Source organism: Xenopus laevis, chromosome 4S (genome assembly GCF_017654675.1).
Source record: "Xenopus laevis strain J_2021 chromosome 4S, Xenopus_laevis_v10.1, whole genome shotgun sequence".
Lineage (NCBI taxonomy): Eukaryota > Metazoa > Chordata > Amphibia > Anura > Pipidae > Xenopus > Xenopus laevis.
In genome coordinates this window covers 90,142,535-90,164,694 of record NC_054378.1, presented here as the reverse complement: position 1 = coordinate 90,164,694, position 22,160 = coordinate 90,142,535, and the positions used below count along the sequence as shown (strand labels likewise).

At 40.2% G+C, this 22,160-nt stretch overlaps 1 protein-coding gene across 2 annotated transcripts in view; it reads left to right on the top strand.

The window, feature by feature from the left end:
- Positions 1-2,822: 2,822 nt before the first annotated feature.
- Positions 2,823-22,160, top strand: part of vav3.S (vav guanine nucleotide exchange factor 3 S homeolog) — a 122,379-nt gene continuing 103,041 nt past the window's right edge. Inside the window, exon 1 of one of the 2 annotated variants that reach the window (XM_041561562.1) lies at positions 2,823-3,867. In XM_041561562.1, the coding sequence (XP_041417496.1) occupies positions 3,664-3,867 (204 nt within the window). In that variant the 5' untranslated portion in view covers positions 2,823-3,663. The remainder of the gene's footprint in view (positions 3,868-22,160) is intronic. The other variant, XM_018261087.2, reaches the window with a different exon arrangement.

The following is a 22,160-nucleotide window of genomic DNA, read 5'->3' as shown; positions in this document are numbered from 1 at the left end:
AATGTATGATTAGGTGCTGGCATCACATGCCTTAAACCATGACAAAATATTGTTTTGCTTTTGCCACAATAGAGTATCAGGAAATACACTGCCGTCACATTATATGGACTCCCAGAAAAAATATTCCACCTATTTCCAGGAACTTATTGTTTGAACTGATTGTTAATATATAACCATATCTATTAAATAATAACTGTAATTTAGCTACAGTTTTATATTGATTAGTCGGTATAGCAAGCTGAGAAAGAATCACAGTTTTTTTGGTTGACATTTCAGCATTTCTGTTCATAATAATCCTTCATAAAGTTAAAGGGGAATTATTGCAAAAATTAAAATTTAATACAAGGTTCCTTATACTGAAGTAAGAAGCCACCAGGTTGAGTATAGGGGTATTCCAATCTGGTTCCTAAATGTGCAGGTTGTGAGCAGCGCTGTTTCAATAAATGGGCAGATGGGGTAGTTGTCCTGGGCCTACCAGGACAGGGGACCAACAGCAGGATTTTCATCTTGTATAACATTTGAGATATGCATAGTAAATTAGGTTGAAAAAAGACACACATCCATCAAGTTCAACCTTCTAAGTCTATATATGACCTGCCTAACTGCTAGTTGATCCAGAGGAAGGCAAAAAAAACTGACTTCAAGACAATTGGACCTGTCCCTGGATCAACTTGTACTATGAGCTTCCCAATATTTTGGCGGAACCTATTTTCTTCTAATCGGAATGGGTGACCTTGTGTCAGCTGGAAAAACCTACTGGTAAATAAAGCATTAGAGAGATTATTATATGATCCTCTTATATAGTTATACATAGTTATCATATCACCCCTTAAACGCCTCTTCTCCAGCGAGAACATCCACAATTTGGCCAGTCTTTCCTCATAGCTAAGATTTTCCATTCCTTTTACCAGCTTAGTTGCCCTTCTCTGTACCCTCTCTAATACAATAATGTTTGAGTGGAAACCGAAACTGTACGGCATATTCTAGATGGGGCCTTGCTAGTGCTCTATACAGTGGAAGAATAACTCCCTCCTCCGCCTCTTTATACAGCTCAAGACCTTATTTGCCCTTGATGCTGCTGACTGGCATTGCTTGCTACAGCCAAGTTTATTATCTACAAAGACTCCAAAGTCCTTTTCCATTGTGGAGATGGCAGACCTTTCATTTTAAGGATCTGAAAGAGCTTTACAGCATGGTTATTTTTATTTCCTTGCTTTTCCTCTTATCAAATCCCCATTTTGTCATCTGTGCAGGGGGCTCACTGAGCAATGACATCTAAGGATCCTCCAGAGCAATGTGCTCACTTCTGTGTTCTACACAGCCCTTCCTACCTTCAGGCTTCAGACAACTGTTACCTTTCTATTCAAGTTTCACACACAGAGCTGCCAGACCCGGATTTGTGGAAAGGCCACCAAGGCCCGGGCCTAGGGCGGCAGGATTTAAGGGGGAGGCATGCTGACCAACCACACGCACATTGGTTTAGAAACACTGGGGATTAGCAGGAGATAAAATCATTTTTTAAATTTCCTGTTCTCCAATCCCCATTGCTCCAGTCCCAATGATGAAAATGAGTCCGAATAAAAGGGAGGGGACACTGGCGACGAACGACAGCGGGCTTAGTGGTGCCCCATATGTAAATCTGTACGTAACGCATTTTAAGACATCCTCCGGCGAAATACCTATCCTCCATGTGATTTCCTATGGCTTAGGAATGCCGCATCGGGTGCTTTTACCGTCACTCATCCTCAAATGCTGCAGTCACACCTCTGTCCTCTACCCTCCCTTCTCAACTGTCAGCCATATGAACTCCGCCCTCAGTCCTCCGCCTTCTTCCCTCCGCTCTCAGTCCTCTGCCTTCCACCCTCTTCCCTTTGCTCTCATTCGTCCTTCTCTGCCCTCTTCCCTCCCTGCTCAGCACTGCTCAGCCTTCCGCTTTACCTCTTCATCCCTCCTAACTTCGGCAGTATTATTATAGAGATGTTTTAAACACATATACTCTTTCTCGGACTGAAAGCTTAGAGAGAAGACTGACGGATGAGTTGTGCGGAGGGATGAACAGGTAAAGCGGAAGGCTGAGTACTGAGGAAAGCGGGTAGAGGGCTAAGCAGGGAGGGCAGAAGACTGAGGGCGGAGGACTGAGCGAGGAAGACGGAGGGCTGTGGGCGGAGTTCGTATGGCTGATGGCTGAGAAGGGAGGGTAGAGGACGGAGGTACGACTGCAGATTTGGAGGATGAGTGAAGGTAAAAGCACCCGATGTGGCATTCCTATAGGTGGCCATAGATGCACAGATAATATTGTACGAAACTAATTTTCGTCCGATATTCGTTGCGTGTATGGTGGAAAAAGAGCCGACCGATATCGGCAGAAGACTTGGATATCGGTCGGCTCGTCGATCGGGCTGGACAGAAAATTTTAATTGGGTGCCTTTGAAGGGACCCAAACATTGGCCATTGTTAGTGCTGAATCCTCAGATACAGGTAGAATTCTATTGTTTTTACCTGTAATCTACCTGTATATCTGACGATTCAGCTCTACACGTGTGTATTGAAACGAACGATCTTTCTTGGAAAGATCTTTTCCAAGAAAGATCATAATTGTTACGTCTATGGCCACCTTAAGCTGTAGGACATCACATGGAGGACAGGTATTTCACAGGAGGATGTCCTAAAATGCGTTCCGTAAATCAGGCCCTGAGACCCGCAATCATCCTCAGCCTTCTGGGCTAAATGCTTTTCCCGCCATCCTCCCCAATGTGCACTGACGGGTAGCGTCCAGCCTGCGTAACACAATGATCGTTAATGCGCCTGCGCGAACTGCCAGCCTGTAGCCCAAGCGAAGCGGAGGAGTGGGAGAGGCAGAATGACAGAAGCAGCGGCGGCGGCACTGTCCCAGGCAATGGTAATGTTACCGGGGAGGACCAGGCAGGACGAATAGAGCGAGGAGGAGGAGGAGGAAGAAGTGACAGGCTGAGTGATAATAGCGGCAGCACACAGGACAGACTGGAAGAGACGGTGAGAATATCTGATAGGGGCGCAGAAGAAAGCAGCGCCCGCCGCCTACACAATCCCCGTTGTCAAGTGATGAGGGAGTGACAGCGGCATATAATGAGGGAGAGACAGTGGGCGGAGGGCAGGAACCTCACCCCGAGTGGATGAGCCTGGGCTGTTGAGTCCATAGATAGAGCTGCGGGACTCCAGCGCAGAACAGCGCTTTCCAGCCACAGTGAGTGCGCCGCGGCACAAACATACCGGGGAAGGCGAGAAGCCCCGCTAGTTTCATGTGAATATGAGGGCTCTTGTACCATTGCAGCAGGTCATTCTGCGCTGCCAGTGACAATGCGCCTGGACAAACGGCAGCCGCTGCGGACTCGGTGCGACCTGTATACAGACAGGGCTTGGCCTGGGACTCAGGGAGGGGAACCTGTACCAACAAGAACACAGAGTCTTCCTGGGGATGTGGGATTGGAACTCCAGCATTTGTCTGCTGCTTGCGCTGCTGCTTCTACCCTATAGAGCTAACACTCCTCCACTACAGGATTGTGTCACTGCCCAGTTGGGTGCTGAGATCTACTGGCTAATGGGCACTCACCAATGAACTAGCCATCACACGTGCCCTATCGCTGCCATTCTCATACTCCAGTAAGTCATCTGTGTGGCAGCATCATGGAACCCTGGCGGCAATGTGCCCAGTGGCTGATCAGATGCAGAGTGCTGCCCCCCAATCACAGGGTGACCCTGGACACAGCCCAGGTCTTTGACTTGGCCCAGACTCTCCGGGATGGAGTGCTCCTTTGTCAGCTGCTTAAGAACTTGCAGGGCAGCTCCATCAACTTGAAAGAAATCAACTTGCGACCACAGATGTCCCAGGTCAGTGAAGATCCTTCTCATTCTTTTTGTTTCTAAATCCACAATATAAAGAAAGTGTGTGCAAAGGGGACTATCCACATTTATTGTGATAGAGCAGGGGTCTCCAACCTTTTTCACCGGTGAGCAACATTCAGATGTAAAAAAAGGCTGGGGTGCAACATAAGCATGCAAAAAGTTCCTAAGGATACCAAATATGAGGTGCAGGGCCGGAACTAGGGGTAGGCAGAGTAGGCACGTGCCTAGGGCGCAAAGCTGAGGGGGCGCCAGGCACGTACCTGCTCTGTCTCCTACCCCATGTCCGGTCCCGTCTCTCCTCGACTGGCACTGGCGTAAATGCGCTTCTGCGCATGCACACGCACATTTCGCGCATGTGCACTGGAGCGAACTTTTGCGCATGCGCAGTTTAGCACGCACAAAGCCGGCGCCTTGGCCCGCCAGGCTGCCTAGGGCGCCTGGCCGGGTAGCCCGGCTCTGATGAGGTGTGATTGGCTATTTAATAGAACACCTACAGGAGGTTCTGTTTGGCAGTACAACTGTTTTTTATGGAACAAAAAGTTGCCTCCTAGCCAAGAATTCAGAAATAAGCACCTGCTTTGAGGCCACTGGGAGCAGCAGCCAAGGGGTTGGTAAGTAACATGTTACTCACTAGCCACAGGTTGGGGACAACTATGATAGAGGCACAGGCAAACACAATGTTTAAGTATTTCAGTTTTTTTTTTTCAAGTCTGGGTTGCAATTGTGTATATATCTTGTGTGTGCTGTGCACAAGAGCAGTAACATAAAAGAAAGCGGATCATTCAATTAGCATTCAATTGCTGTTAGGCTACATCTTTAAGGTGCTGAGGTCTGGGAACCCGGGGGCACACACCCATGCCTTCATTGGTCTGAGCAGATAGAGCACCCTTGTAACTTGTCAATGAATGATTAAAAGGCTTAATGTAAAGAGCATAGTCGATGGCTTATTCATACTCACTTTGCCAATCCTGCATATTTTATATATTAAAAAATGGTCAAAATACTGTACACATGTTCCTGGGTAAGACATTGTCTGAGAGGGCTAACATTGGTGACTAGAGCTCATAACTGGTGTCTTATTACATATATTGGCTGTTCAGCCACTGCCTCCCTTTTGGTCCAGAGGAAATATAAATGCAGAAACAATGTTTTTATGATGTCTTCATGAGGTCCTTTTAATAAATAATACTTGTGATGTGTTAAAGTGCCATGATGCCAAATTACAGGTTTAAAAATAATTAATTTGTTCATTTAATGTCTGCACTATATATATTTTTATATATTATTAACTCTTTCATTCATATTTTTACATTTCTCAAAAAGTGGACTGGGAAAGGTATGTTGGTTATAATGTGGCTGATCAGGGAGAGTTGTGTCTCTACTTTGAAGGAGAAGGAAAGGCACTTTCTACTTGGGGGTGCCAAAAGTTAGGCACCCCAAGTGATTGTATTTACTTACCTGAAACCCCGGGCCAGTGCTCCAATCAGCAGAAAACTGCACCAGCCCGGGGTTATTTCAGCGAGCACAGCGGAGAGATTGTCTTCTGGCTGCTTCTTTCTTCTCGCGGCTGTGCATGCACAGTAGATCGAAAAGCCGAACTTTAACAAAAAAAGCCGGCTATTTTATTCTACTGCGCATGAGTCTGCCCTGGGAAATTTAAAGAAAGAAGAAGCAGGAAAAAGCTCCATGGTGCTTGCTGGAATAACCCCGGGCCAGTGCAGTTTTCTCCTGATAGGAGCACAGAACCATCAAAACATGGACATAGTGATTATTTAAAACCTCTTGAAATTCACTGAAACTTTGTAAACTAGCTTTCACAAAATAGAAACATTGTCTGCAGTTGAGAATGGCTAGAGGGTAGGGATGTAGCGAACTGCCGATTTGGTGTTCGCGAACGCCGTTCGCGAACACCAGCAAAAAATGCGAACGTTCGCGAACAGTTCGCAAACTTCGAACACCCGCTAAAATCGTTCGATTCGAACGATCGAAGGATTTTAATCGTTCGATCGAAGGATTTTCATTCGAATCGAACGATCGAAGCCATTCGATCGAATGATTTTCATTCGATCGAATGCTTACAATCGTTCGAACGAATGGAAATCGTTTGATTTTTAGCGGTCGAAGGAATTCGAATGGTCGAATGGTTGAACGATCGAACGCGAACTCAAAATGCGAACGTTCCCAAACGTTCGCGAACATTCGGCGGACGCGAACGGTCGAAGTTCGCGCAAACTAGTTCGCGGGCGAACAGTTCGCTACATCCCTACTAGAGGGTAGCATTTGTTGTGGCACCCAAAATACTTATTGAGATGGTGCAACTTGCATTGACTAAGGGATCTTACGGCCATTTTTACCTGCGCTCCCCTGCGTTGCGCTTTCTTCCGTTCAGCCGCAGGGGCGCACAGGAGTATATGCACTGAATTATTGTCAATGGAGCTGCACTCACACAGACGCATGTAAGCTCCAAACGCAGGTTGGGACACAACATTTTGCATTTTACCTGCGGTCAGAGCATATATGCATCTGTGTGAGTACAGCCCCATTGACAATAATTCAGTGCGTCTACTCCTGTGCTCCCCTGCAGCTGAAGAGAGGAAATTGCAAAGCAGGGGAGCGCACAAACAACCGCCCGTGTGTAAGAGCCCTAAAAGTGAATTCAGACCTTATCATATCAAGCTGAGTATCTCACAGTCTGATAGACTCACGGGGCATGATTGTAATATTTGCATTTTGGTAATTGTATAGTCAACTGACCTTTTATGGACTGTTAGATATGCACATACTTTATAATGACGTTTATTACCCCATGGCACTGCATTCAGCTCAGCTTATATATAAAGAGAGAGAGAGAGAGAGAGAGAGAGAGAGAGAGAGAGAGAGAGAGAGAGAGAGAGAGAGAGAGAGAGAGAGAGAGAGAGAGAGAGAGAGAGAGAATACCGCACACACTGGGACTTAATATAAAAACGTTTTTTTCTTTATATTAAGTCCCAGTGCGTGTACTCTGTCTCTATATTTATTTTATTTCACCAGCACCCGACAGTTAACTACATTTGTTAGGGCTTGCTCCTCTCTGCTCCTATATATATATATATATATATATATATAATACAGTATACACATACATACACCTCTTTCATGCCCACAAGATCTTTTTCTGACTCAAAAATGCAAACATTGGAATGTTTTCCGTTTTTTGTAGAGAGTGATAATCGATTATTGGTTTTCATTTTTTATTATCGTAGTTTTTTATTATATAGGAATTTTGGCCGCCGTATGGATGCTAGGGTCTAGTAACCAGGCAGTGGTTTTTAATGATGGACTGGAAAATAAATAGGAGTGGGCCTGATTTGAAAGATATGTAATAAAAAGTAACAGTAACACTGTAGCCACACTGAGCAATAGTTAATTTTGGCTGCTGGGGTCAGTGACCCCATTTGTAAGCTCAAAAGAATCAGAAAAAGGCAATTCAAAAACTATGAAAAATGAAGACCAATTAAAAAGTTGCTATTAATTGTCCATTCTATAACATACTGCAAGGTATTGTAAACGTATAATACCCGTTTAATAAAATCTTTGGATTTTGATTACATTTTTTAAAATGATGTTTTAATAGAATGCTATAAGAATAACAACAAATTTTGCTTTGGATACAAGTACAGTCTATTGATTGTCTCGGTCTGCTTTATAAATAGCCAGTTACAACTTGCTTGCATGGCATTGGCCTAAAATTTAGCTGACAATGGACACATTGCAAGTTATCTGCAGTTGCAGTTATTGTCACATTAAAATGAACAAGAGGTTTCAGCAATGGATTTTATGAAGCCATGTCAGCATGTCTTCTTAAAAACAGATTTTTTTTCTTTACTCTTGGAAAAATATAATTAATTTACCTTATGTCCTGGTAATAAAACATGCATTCTTATACTGACATTTTGCAAGGTTTTTACCTGGACCAAACAAAAATGAAACATGTCTTTTGGTGCCAGTCCCTCTAGATATACAATAATGCTGTATTATGTTCAGTAGTGTAACACTGTGTGGTGTATAAAGTTCCTAAAACACTTTAAAGAGGATAATAACATGAGGCTTATGCTCTATTGTGAGGTGCAGGGAGAGGAACTGTCCTCTTGCAGCTCTTGTAAGGAAGTGGGTTTGTCTGCTCTTGTTAACCCTCTATGCATTATATCATTAAATTGCTTTTTTGTTTAGAAGAGGTAGAACAATTTATCAAATATGATTAGTGAAATGTAGGCCACTGCAGAAAAAAATATACTTTTTATATTTCTCAGTAATGTATACATTATGGGGGTTATTTATGAAAATCCAGATTTTTCCGATGTTTTAAACAAAGAGTCAGACCAAACTAGAATCCACAATTTGCCCTTATTTATCAATAATAAAACCTCGAAAAATCGGATTGGGGAAAAAACACGGCTTTTTCAGATTGTCACAGAATTTTTCGGATTTTCGTCCAAGAAGTCAGAATTCTTTGTGAAATTGGCAGAAAAGCCCAACATATTCCGATTATGCAGTGGTCCTATGCAAATAGGACCACTGCCATTGACTTCTACAGGACCTCAACAGGTTGAAAATTGAGTATTTTCGGATTCTGACTTTTTCCAGCCTCAGGGTTTTTAGCATTCGGACTTTAACAAATAATCCCCTAAATTTATTGGTAATATATTCTATAATTGTAAAGCCACTTAATATATAAAACAAACCTAAACTTTAATGTTAGCAGTTAGTCTCACATTATTATACTCTTTTTTCCTATGTAAACTTGCTATAAATACTCAGGGCTTTACACAGAACCTTTCAATCAGTAATCTCAAACCCCAGAAACCACAAGATTTTTTTGGAACTGTGGAGATTATTTTGCTAACTTGCCTCAATGGTCTTTGCACTAGTTTGGTCATTCATCTATTATGTTCTCCTGATGGGTAATACAGAGGAGTACTGTGTATTTTATTGGTGTTAATACATTTAGTACAGTGTTGATCCAGGGACTGATCAGTAGTAGTAATACATCCTTTGGGGGGGGGTTGCACCCTTAACCTAGGTGCTTACTCTTTAAAAATAACCGGTTCTGATGGAAATCCTGTTTCTCTGCATGCAGGGTGTTTGCAAGAGTCTGTTATTTTGTTACATTTTGTTTGTGCTGGAGTTGGCTATTTAAGTTATTCTGCTAAGCAAGGAAGCCCCCCTAAATAATGTATTAGACCTACCTGTCAATCAAAATCGAATCCAGACCTCTGCATGAACAGAGCGCAAAGGACATTTTTTTTATATGGACGACCAAACACTGAAAATACCCTTCATTTGGTAATCATCCCAAGCATGTCAGTAAAAATGTTTAAAATGCATCTATGTTATATAGCCTCTGTTAGAAATGCATGAGCCTTAGATACTGGGCTCCAGATTGCACCAGCACAATATTTTTTCTTCTTTTAAGTATTCCTTGCATGGGCTTAGAGCGGGTGCATGCACTTTACACTTTAGGATTTGCTGAAATTTACACTGGACTTGCACTAATTTAAACCCACACTTGGAATACCTGGGACATGAAAAAATATGGTATCAGTTGCTTCCCATCCCAGTATCTAAGGCAGTTGTATTTATAGCAGTCATTTAAACGTTTGCTGTCCTGTTGCATTAAGGTGGCCATAGACTTAAAGATCCGCTCGTTTGGCGACATCGCCAAACGAGCGGATCTTTCACCGATATGCCACTAAACTGCGTGGCTATATCGGGGGTAATTCGAGCGTTCGGCCGTATGGCCGACTGATCGAATTACGATGCGCCAAACGGCTCCGACGGGTCGGTCGGGTAGAAATCAAACCTTCCCGATCGATATCGTTGCCAGATATCGATCGGGATGACCCGTCGGAAGCCCCCATACACGGGCAGATAAGCTGTCAAATCGGTCCAAACGACCAATATCGGCAGCTTTATCTGCCCGTGTATGGCCACCTTTACTCCTGTTTTACTATAAATGTTATTGTGTTTTTAAACACTAGTTTAAATGCCCCTGTGCTTTTGCAAGAATATACAGTTGCTCACTCATACTGACATTTTCGTCTCTTTCTTAGCCACATCCCAAATACATTTACAGGTTATTTATCAAAATCTGATTTTATCTAATTTTTTTCTGAAATATACTCATTTTTCATTTACACATTTTTCGGATTTTCAGCCTGAAAACTCGGATTTTTGCTGAAAATCACACATTTTTCGGATTTTTGCACAAAACCCAGCACAGATCAGGATATCTTTGGGACTTCTCCCATTGACTTATATACAAACTCAGCAGGTTTTAAATGCAGACTTTTTCCATCCTCGGGGTATAATAAATTATGAAAAAATCAAGAAAACTCGAATTTTTCAAGTTTTTGGCATTCGTACTTTAATAAAAAACCCATAGCCTTTCTTTTAATAATGTACTTTATGTGCAACAGTGGATTACCACATTATGTATTTCTCAGCATTTCTCTTTCTTAGGATTTGATAAACTTCCTACCCTCCAAATATCACACAGAAATACCCCAACACAATTAATATCCCCTATAAAGTGAATACAGGTATGTGCAGTAAAATAGTGTTTGGATGATATAATGTATGATTTCCCTATCCATGCCACTGCCTGTGATACTTTGGGACATGAAACACAGATGGAGAAACCTTGGGTTCCAGCCTCTGAATTAGTGTGGACTGTTTCCTACATGACAGTAGTATCACATTTGTAAACTGTAGTCCTCCAGCTGTTATTAATAGGCATGAACTTCATGAAGATAATATTCTTTTACTTCATGAAGATAATATTCTTTTATCCATATTTTAAAATATACAATGTTTGGCATCAGCTTTGATGAACCTGAAAAAAAAAATGGAAAAGTTGCTAAAATAGGAAATTTATAACATACAGGTAAGGGGATTCGTTATCCAGAAAGCTTAGAATTCCATTTTCCAAATAATCCAAACTTTTAAAAATGATTTCCACTTTCTCTGTAGTAATAAAACAGTACCTTGTACAGGTATAGGATCCTTTATACGGAAACCCGATATCCAGAAAGCTCCGAATTACGGAATGGCTGTCTCCCATAGACTCCATTTTATCCAAATAATCCAAATTTTTAAAAATGATTTCCTTTTTCTCTGTAATAATAAAACAGTACCTTGTACTTGATCCCAACTAAGATACAATTAATCCTTATTGGAAGCAAAACCAGCCTATTGGGTTTATTTAATGTTTAAATGAATTTCTAGTAGACTTAAGGCATGAAGACCCAAATTACGGAAAGATCTGTTATCCGGAAAACCACAGGTCCCAAGCATTTTGGATAACAGGTCCCATACCTGTACTTAATCCAAACTAAGACATAATTGATTTGATTTGGTTTTTTTAATGTTTACATGATTTAGATATGAAGATCCAAATTATGGAAAGATTGTGAGTATCCGGAAAACCCCAGGACCCGAGCATTATGGATAATAGGTCCCATACCTTTACTAAGGGTAAAGATAATGGGGTGAATTGGTAGCTCTTACAGGTTCCACCTTAGAGGCCAGATAGTATTTTGCTGTTTCTTTCAACTTATTATTTTAGAGGACATTTTATTTTTTAGAAGTTTCTGTGTTAAAACAATCATCACGGGTCTTTCCTGAAATACAGAAAAAATGGCAAAATAAGGCAAGTGTAATTCCCTTACATATTTGAACTTCTTTTGCGTGCTGCATAAAAGAGTCTTTTATCTATATGCATGACTGCCCATTCAAGGAGAAAGGGCAGCAAGTGTATATATAGGACTCTATTCATAGAAAAAGTAATTTAAAGTACTGGTTATTGCTTGAGAAACATTTTTTTTAACTTTCAGTCATCAAAGGACAGTATTTTCCATGAGCATTATCATATGCATGCAATGAAGCAGCACCCATGTGTTATCGACAACTGTTATAATACTGGCACCCCATTCACAAGCACTTTTGAAGTGGAAAAAGGCGTGCTTTGCAGACAAATCCCATCACTTTGGGTGAATCATTTCTGAATCTTTCAAGAGACATCTTAATGACAAGAAATAGATTTTGAAAACAATAGCTGATTTGTATGGCTTTTATGGCTACATAAAACTCTCAGAAAGTCTATAAAGCATTCAGCCATTGCCCAGGATAATTTGATCATTTGGGATTATACAGATGATATTTTATGTAGCACGTTTCGAGGAAAAAATTATATACACTGATATATTTGTTCATATTGCAGCAAACTGAGGCATAACTCACAGTGGTCCTGATTTTACATGGGGTAGTCCAGAAATACGTGAATAAAAATTGAGTTACTATGTGGATAATAGCCTACAGCTACTAATTATATTTATTTACCATATGGGAAAATACACTTAAAAAGAGTTATTATTTATAAAGGAGTTGTATAAATCTAAGGTTAAGCATAATTTCAACACAGAACAGATTAAACAGTCCAGTGTCCTGGGCCTTAGTTGCTATAATATATGTTTTTACCTCTTGAAGACGCCCATTCAGTGATTAAGACTTATGCTATGAAAGCTGACTTCTGTATTGCCTCTATTACACAAAGGCTGAATTGTAAGATTTATGCTACTCGGTGTCGAGGAAACTGAGGATTTAGTCTATTCTTAGTGTACATTTATTCACACCAAAGTTTAGAGGCTTTCTCTTAATTCTGGTCATCACCCTTTTCAACTCAGCACACTGGATTTCCAGCACTTGTCACAGACTTGACTAGCTGAAACTCCCAGCAACTCCCAGTACAGAATGTTTACTTCCCCTTTAATGAAACTTCTGAAAGGCAAAAAAATAAAATCCAAATTTTACTTTCTTCAATATACTCCAATTAAAAAATGTGTACCGTTTTTCAGTATACAAAATACAGCATTTCTAGCATTATTCTATTTTAGACTTTAGTTCCCCTTTAATGAGATGATACATTCTACTGGGCTGTCCAGCATTTCCCTTTCAAGTATTACGTATTTGGCCCTGCTGAAAATAATACCAGAGTTTAAGGATGTTATAATTGGTACACATGTTGTTAATGTCCCATAGATATTGCTGAAATTGAGAAATCAAGCAAATTGGATTACTTAAATAACCAACTGAAGCACCATACAGAGGTACTGGTGTACTATCTGGAAACACTTCAAAAGGGAAACACTACAAAAGGGTTGTTTACCTTCAAATACTCATCTCATTTCAGTTTTGTTTTTTTCAGAAACCAGAAATAAGACTTTTCCCAATCACTTTCTAATTTATATTTGTGACCATTTTTCTAATATTGAAGTCTAAAGTTTCATTCTTTTTATGTTTTTTAGGGGGGAGGGGGGTTGCCGACTCTGTAAACAATTTTAAATGTATACTTTTTATTAGTTAATACATTTTTTATTTTTGTCCCAGCTGAGCTGCTGTCCCTGAGTTTCAGTAAAGGCAGCTTTAAGAATTGATACAATAGTTGCTAATATTCCCACAGATGCTGTTGAGAAATGTATCAACTAATTGTAACAAAATGTAGCAAATTGTAACAGTTCAGATGCTCCCCCATCACTGAGCTGCCAGACATAGAGACACGAACATTAAACTTTAATCTTCAATTTTTGAAAAACAGTAAAAAAAATTAAGGATGGAAAGCAACATATTATGTTATTCTCTGTGTTGCCTCACCTGACCAGAAATACTACAGCTCTAACTATAAAAGGAAGAAGTGTGGAAGCAAAAGACAGAACTGTCTGTTAATTGGCTCATGTGACCTAACGAGTATGGTTTGTTGCTTTGTTTGTGTGCACCGTGAATTGTAGGATCCAAGGGGGCAGCCCTTATTTCTTAAAATGAAATCTCGAATAGAAGCATACAAGCTGTTTTACGCTATATATTTTCATAGAGACCTACATTGTACAAGGGTATAGTTTTCCTTTAATATAATCTTTAGATTTTTTCACTTCCCATGTTCTATACATAATGAGCATGACTTCTGTTGTCCCCCTATGTGCAAAAATCTTCCTCTTGCAAAATCACAAATAATAAAGTGCCAGAAAATATAACTCTGTGTACTGGGCAGCACCACATTGGTTTGGATTCAGTTGCAGTAGTTAGTGCATGATTTTGCTGTATACAGTACAAGTTCACTTGGCAGGGACTAACAAAAATGATGTTATGGGTAAAATAAGTAAAAATCATGCATACTCTATGTTTGCTAAAATGTATTGTGATCCATTAATTCTAAAATATTTTTAATTCATACTTATCATAAACCCTATTAACTGCATATTACACTTCCCAATGTCACGTTCGGCACCCTATATCCAGAACCCAAGCTAAGCTCCCTGGTCTCAGCTCTCACTTCTGCCTTTAACCGCCGTCTTTCACCTCGGGAGGAGCCCTCGGCTAATTGGATGCCGCCAGGTCTTAACAGAGAGAGGAGCAAAACTAACGGTTCTGGACTAGCAAAGGGGCATGATCGTCTCACCAGGATACTGAAGGAAGAACACCACCAGAAACAGGCAGGCCGGGCCAGCACAAGCAGATAGAATGGTCAGACATGCCGGAATCAGGATAGAGATTGTAGAATAGTCGGAGGACATGCAAAGGTTTCAGGATTGGAGAGGTCAACGTAGTTTCAGACAGGCAAGGTCAGGGTTGGAGAGATCACCGTAGTTTCAGGCAGGCAAGGTCAGGATTGGAGAGGTCAGAGTAGTAAGCAGGCAAGGGTCAAACACAGTAGATCAAACAGGAATCACAAGTAATAAACACCCAGGAACAAGCTAATTGAACCTAACAACGGGCAACTTGCTGAAAACTAAATTCCCCTTAAATACTGTTTGAATTTCGCGCCAATGCGCGTGACGTTATCACGCCGGTGCATAAACCAGGAAGCACGCCATAGAGGAACCGGCAGAGCAGGAACAGCGCAGCGGGCGTCCACGACGAAGAAGCGGTGTTGGACCCCGCTGCCCACTAGACCACCAGGGTAAGGTTCCCTTATACCCAAACTGACTACTGAGCTGTCAGTTCCTGCCCAAGCCTGATATATAATATAAAGAAGCCACAGGAGGACTTTATATTTTATGCATTACTCTCTAGGGAGGATTTTGTATGTAAATGTGCACAAGTTAGGAGCTCTGAAAATTTAAAATGCACAATAATACCTCTAATGTGAAATAAAATAACACACCAGGTAGGTTTGGGGCAAAGGGTAGACAGAAGAGGCAAGATCTGTGAGCACATAAAATGCACATCACCTGCTTATGCTTAGGTGAATCTTCTACTGAGTCATGGGGGAGGAGGTCCATCCTGCCTGAGGTGGCTGTCCTAATGCCGCCTCTACACCCTAACTATCAATCTCTTACATTTTCAGCGATCTGATGGGGGTGAGGGGCTGCATCTAAAAACTAGGCTCAATGGGAATTTGCCACACAATGCAGGCTGGGCAAGGTGAAAAAGACATGGCAGGAGCAGCACTGTACAGTTGAACACCCAGTATGGGAAGAGATCACTCTGTTTAGTTTAGCGGTGATCTGTTACCATACAGCTTGTGAAACCAGCAGCTAACTTGATTATTACAGAAATGGTGCATCATTTTAATTGATTATATTTATAAAGTTTATACTTTTCATGAGATGCAGCTTTTATTAAAATTCCATTTTCCACTTAAAGGGATTCTGTCATGATTTTTATGATGCAGTTTTTATTTCTAAATTACACGGTTTACACTGCAAATAATTCACTATAATATAACATTTTATTTCTGAACCGGCAAGTGTATTTTTTTTTAGTTGTTATATTGATGTGTAGGCAGGCATGTCAGGTCATTTTGCCTGGTCATGTGCTTTCAGAAAGAGCCAGTGTATTAGTGCTTTAGGATGGGACTGCTTTCTGGCAGGCTGTTGTTTCTCCTACTCAGTGTAACTGAATGTGTCACAGTGGGACCTGGATTTTACATTAAGTGCTGTTCTTAGATATACCAGGCAGCTGTTATCTTGTGTTAGGGATCTGTTATCTGGTTACCTTCCCATTGTTCTGTTGTTGGGCTGATGGGAGGAAAAGGGAGGGGGTGATATCATTCCAACTTGCAGTACAGCAGTACAGCAGTAAAGAGTGACTGAAGTTTATCAGAGCACAAGTCACATGACCGGGGGAAGCGGGAAACTGACAATATGTCTAGCCCCATGTCAGATTTCAAAATTAAATGTAAAAAAATCTGTTTGTTCTTTTGAGAAATGGATATCAGTGCGGAATTCCGCTGGAGCAGCACTATTAACTGATGTGTTTTGGATTTTTTTTTTCCATAACAGAATCCCTTTAAGTGTATATTCTATTACCTATCATAGAATTTTATAAAGTTTGCATATTCACCATTCTCAATGGTGTATGGAGTGGGAAAAATACCTAAAAAATGATAATACAATGGGAATAAATATTTATGACTGAAATATGTCTATAGACATATTCTACAAAAAATTGTTACCTTATTTATTAAAAACTCAGAATATAAAAAAAAAAGAATGAGTGAAATAATGGAAAAAACTTGAATACCTTGAATGTGTTTTAATTATCATTTTAGTGAGTTTAAAAGCTATTTTAAAAAAACACAAATTGAATAAATAGTTAACATTTTGGCTAGGATAACTCCTATTGACTTTTACATGGTCTTGCAAGCTTTTACATGCGGAAGTTGTACATTTGTGTTTTTTATGCTTTTTTATGTAATAAATGTGTTTTGTAAAATTATCCCTAAATTTGCACTATTATGTTATTTGTAACTGTTTGTGTATTTCAATGCAGGCATTGAGGCCTTTATATTAAAGGGGAAGTAAAGCCTGCTTGATTACAGCATTACACTGAGGAGCCTGCTTCAATGATGTGCGGGTACACCTGTGGGTCCCATGGGTTTTGGGCTGACTTCTGCACAATGTTTTTAGGCACATGCCTAACCCGTCCCTTAATTATATTAGAGATGGGTGCAGGTCTATAAATAGAAGTGTCAGCCGGGTGCAGGTTGGGAGTGGGCATGTGCGGGTCAGCATTTTGTCAACCCGCACATCACTATTGTTCATGCACCTACTCTTTTTTTTCAAGTTGTGACTCTGCAGGGGGTGGGCCATTTTGACAGGGGCAGGGCTATCTCCGATCACCACATCAATCATATTGAATCCTGTAAGTAATAGCTCCCCAATGCATATATTCATTTCAAGGCTTCCTTGTAATTTGCACCATGCATGTTATCCACCAAAGTGGAAGTTTTATCCCATGCAAGCTAGGGTTGTAGTTTATCCAGTGTTGAAAGTCCAGTCATTTTAATGCATTCTTTGGATATGACACTTCGTGCCTAGTGTATATGGTAGTCATGTTTTTCTAATATTGCATTTGTATAGTAGGTTTTAGGAAAATAGGTGCTAAATAGCAGAGAAAAGCAAGGGGCAGATAGAAGATACTTTCTGTAAAAACTACTTTCCAAATAAATTTAATTTAAAATGTATTTTGGGTTTAAAAATAAAGCTCCTTTCAGAGATCTCAAGGGAAGCCCTTCTAGAGTGTAAATCGGATCATTTACACTGGCTATTCTACAGTATCTTTATAAATGAGGTCATCTATGCCTTTTAATAGCTTAGTTCATGTCTCTTAGATCTCTATTTTTGAATAGTGACCAAAATGAACTAACAAAATGAACTTAATTTTTTATTGTTTATCTGTACCACTATACAATAACTTGGAGGCCCACATTGTTGCTAACAGTACTCCTGGGTCAATAATTCTCCTATCAAAGTCCAGTTAAGTATAGGCTGCACATAAGGGCCTATACCTATGGAAGCTTTAGGGGGTGGCGCTCAGAATGACACGGGATACTTCCTGGGCAAATACAGTGGTGGAGCTGAGGGATGGGGGTACCCGAAGCCTCCATGATTGGCATTTGTGCAGGTCTAAGAGGGCTGGCGGAGGTCTGGTGTCTAGGGCGGCACCAGCCCAAAATACAGCTCTGCTCCTACAGCTTTGCTCTGACTCCTGTCTGGTAAACATATATAAAAAGGTTCAACGAGAATAAAATCAGGGAGAATTTCCTTTATTGTCTAATTGCATAGGGCTTCTCAACAATGTCACATGAAGGGAGGTATTTACTAAAACTCGACTTTTTCTCACTATAATAATGAAAAAAATTAGACCAAACTCCCAAAGCCCCTTAATTTACCAATAAAAATGCTTGAAAAAAATGGTGCAAGAAAATGTTGTGACAAAATCGTGTCAATTCGAATCGTGCAACTTTTTTGAATTGTTGCCCCGAAAACAATATCAAATTGTGGCATCTAATTTATCGGATTATTGCATAAAACTAGTGTCGAACATCCCAAAACTATCAAGAATTATGAAGGTAAAAAAACATATACCAATTGTCAAAGGGACCATCTGCAATTGACTTTTACATGTTTTAGCTGTAGTATTTTTAGCAGCTTCAGAGCATAAAACATATCAAAAATTCAAAAAAAATTTCCCCTTTAAAAGCAGTGTAGAACAGACACAGACAGAGGGCTGGATATTTTGTACTAGATCACTACAACTTTATCTGACTAGTAGGACTGTTGCATGTGAAAAATGCTATTAATGCTATATAAAGTCATAAAGTGAACTGTACAGCAGTTTATGTATATTTCGATTTAATTCCTAGGCACAGCAAATGTAAAATGTAGTTAGCTGGACATAAGCAAAGATCACTAAGCAGCTATTAGGTAAAGTTGCCATGGTCTTAATTACTAATAGCATATTAAAATGTGCCAAGTTAAAAAATGTAAGTTATGTCTGATTGTTGTGAGGAGCATACATGTATATCAGTATGTCCCCAATGGGTGTTAGTGCCAGTGCATTGATCCATGTGTCATTCACCAAACATCTTTGTTTGGCCCCAGTGGACTCTGCTGGTTTAAATATTTAAGGATTCCAGAGATTATAGACAAACCCTGGAGTCATATAGCCTGACTTCTTATGTGACAAAAAAGTGTGGAGGAGTCATAAAATTGTTTCCCCTTTAGAGTTAGCCTCAGAATTCCTTTATCATTGTTGCAGTAGCTAAAAAGAGCATGTTAGGTATGGGTTCGTTTATACATAGGACTTCTCAGGGGCACCTTAATATACAGCAGATTTGTTTTGATTGTGCATGAACAAAAGAGTTATCAAATGGATTCAGGAACCCTGTCAGTACAATCTGAATATCCAAATCCAGGTAACCAGATTAAAGCTGACCATAGACGCAACGAGCCGATGGAACGAATCGTGGATTCGTACGATTTTTGGACCGTGTGTGGAGAGTCCCGACATTTTTCGTCCGGCGGATGTTTTCGTATGCCGATAATATCTCTGCATGTATTGCGGATCGTACGATTTTCAGTGGGAGACTGTCACCAGCTTTTGCTGATGGCTGATCTGTTCTTTTACTACTTTATTTGATCAGAATGGTAAGACTTTGATCTGAATGTTTAGTGGCAGGTCGGAAGTTGGGAAAGTCCAATCGTATGTTGATTTGTATGATCGGATCTTTGCGTCTATGGCCAGTTTTAGTCTTATTTCAGATTATTATTTGTATTTTATCATTATTATCATTATATGTTTATATCATTGTAAACAATCTGACGCTGTGCATATGTAGTGGGACTTCTCAGTTATGAACGACTGTTAAAGTACATAGTAAAATGAGGATTAGCCAACATGTATTTAATGGATTGTGATAGAGAGATTATCATTCCAGCACCCTTTCTAAACCTTTCTGTGTTCTATAAATAGATTTTTTTAAAAGGGATGTCCAACCATCTGTCCTCAAACTAGTTAAAGTGCTACAGCTTCCATCATTTACTAGGGTAATCTAAGATGTGCATCAGCCCAGGAGAGCCAGACATTCAAAATCCCTGTGCTGAATCAGTGATACCCATCCTATGGCAACACTTAGAGGCACATTTATTAAAGGTCGAATTTCAAATTCATTTGAGTTTTTAAAAACTCCCCTAAACTCCCATAAATTTGAAATTCGACCAATCTAAATTTATTAATAAAATAACATTTTTTAAACTCAGATGAATTAAATCAACCTGAAAACTCAAATCTAATTTGATTTGAATTTTTAAAAACTCGATTCGAGTTTTTTTTATCAGAAAAAACTCGAATGTCAGGAAGGCTGCAAACAAATCCAAATTGATCCCTAGACCTCTCCCATTGACTTAAACTGCAATGCAGCAGGTTTTAGGTGGCGAATAGTCAAATTAGAGTTCTTAAAGGGCCAGAATATGATAAATCTCGAAAATCAAATTACATTTTTTTTAAAAACTTGAATCAAAATTAAATAAAAACCTAGTTTTGACCATAAAAAAATATGAAAATTCTGGGCGGAGCTTGCCTGCTATCCAAGATGTATGTATGATACAAGCTCCCCTCCAGCATTACAAAACCACAGTCTGGACTCAGGTCAATGAGGGGGGGCAGGAGAACGAAGCCGAACCAGCAGAAATCGGTTAATGCCTTCTTTAATCCGGCTAAAGCTCAGTCTACGCACGCTGACACTACTACCAATGCCATTTTGGATTCAGCGCGCAGTCCAAAAAGTTCTATGAAGTAGCAAATGGCAGCCAAATCTGCAGATCAGGCACCAGCTACGGCAGCCCAAATAAAATAAATGCTTCTAGACATGAAACAGGGACTACGCGGAGATATTAAGCAGCTTTCCGACGACCTAAGAAAGGATATTGGAGACCTTGGTGACCGCACGGCGCATCTTGAGGAGAAGCTGGGTGAGTTTGCCGATGCACATAATGAACTAGTAGACTACCAAAATAGAACCCAGGCAGAGATAGAACGCCTATCAAATAAGGTCACAGATCTAGAGGATAGATCCCGTAGGAATAACCTGTGATTCAGGGGGATCCCAGAGACTGTGCTCCCAAAAGATTTGGAAAGCTGCATCACTGAACTGCTTAAAGTGATATTGCCAGATCTGCATGCCCTAGAGATGGCGATTGATTGCATACATAGGGTTCCAAAACCCAGAACAGCTCCAGATAATGTGCCTCCAGATTTGTGTTTTATCAAACAAAAGATAAGCTTGATTCCCTGGCTCGAAACAATACCAACAGCTGGAAGTTTATATGGACTTGGCCCCAGCAACCCTGCTTAAACGCAAGACATTTGCGGAGATCACTAAAATATTGAGACAAAACAATATCCCATACCGCTGGGGTTTCCCAGTTAAATTAATCATCCAACGCAATGGGACACCTACAGTATTGTCTACTGTTGCTGAAGCCAAGAAGACCCTAGCTTTTGATAAAAAATCATCGCCCAGAAGGCAGTCCCCTCCTAGTTCGCCTGGGAAACTACAAAAGGAATGGCAGAAAGTCTGACACTCTTCTTCATACTTAAAACTTTCTCTCTCACAAAGTTTGGCTATAAATGCTAATAGCCTCTCCCTAGACAACAAGAAACCGCCAATCTTTTTCCACCCCCAAGGCTCCATAAGATCTGATTAGGAGCTGCTATGTGGTTTCCAGTTGACAACCACAATTATTACTTTGCTTTACTATGCAATATAAGGTTCAGTTCTATGTTGTAAGTTTTAATGTTACGCGTTATATATATGGTAGTACATGGAAATATCAATACACTGTTGCATTTGAATGTGATGAAATGGCCTGGGGAAAGCATGCACATCTACCAGTAAAATGGTATGTTTCTACTCTCTAAATTGTAGAGGTCTCAATTCCCCCAATAAGTGAAACGAAGTCCTCAATAATGCATATAAAGCCAGGGCTGATGTTTTGTTTTGTCAAGAAACACACTTCTGTAAAACAGCGCCTCCCAGATTTTCTAATAAGCGTTTTCCACACAATTACCATGCCTATGGGATAAAAGGGGTTTCAATTCTTATATCTTCCTGACTTTCGTTCCAATTTAAAGGTGTTTATGTGGACCCTGCCGGCAGATATTTAATGTTCTAGGAAATGTCACGTACTCCCTGATCAATATTTATGCCCCAAATGAGCATCAGAATACATTTTTTGGAAAAGTTCTCCCTAAGCTGTTTCAGTATAAGACAGGGAAAGGAGTATTGGCGGGAGACTTTAACATGATTTAAGATCCAGTTATAGATATTCTTAAGGGTAAAGGAGGCTCTATAGCACAACCACAAAGAAACCAAATTAAAATGTTTCATGATTTAATGCATTCTTATGGGTTAATTGATGTATGGAGAGCTAAAAATCCACTAGCTCGGGATTATACATATT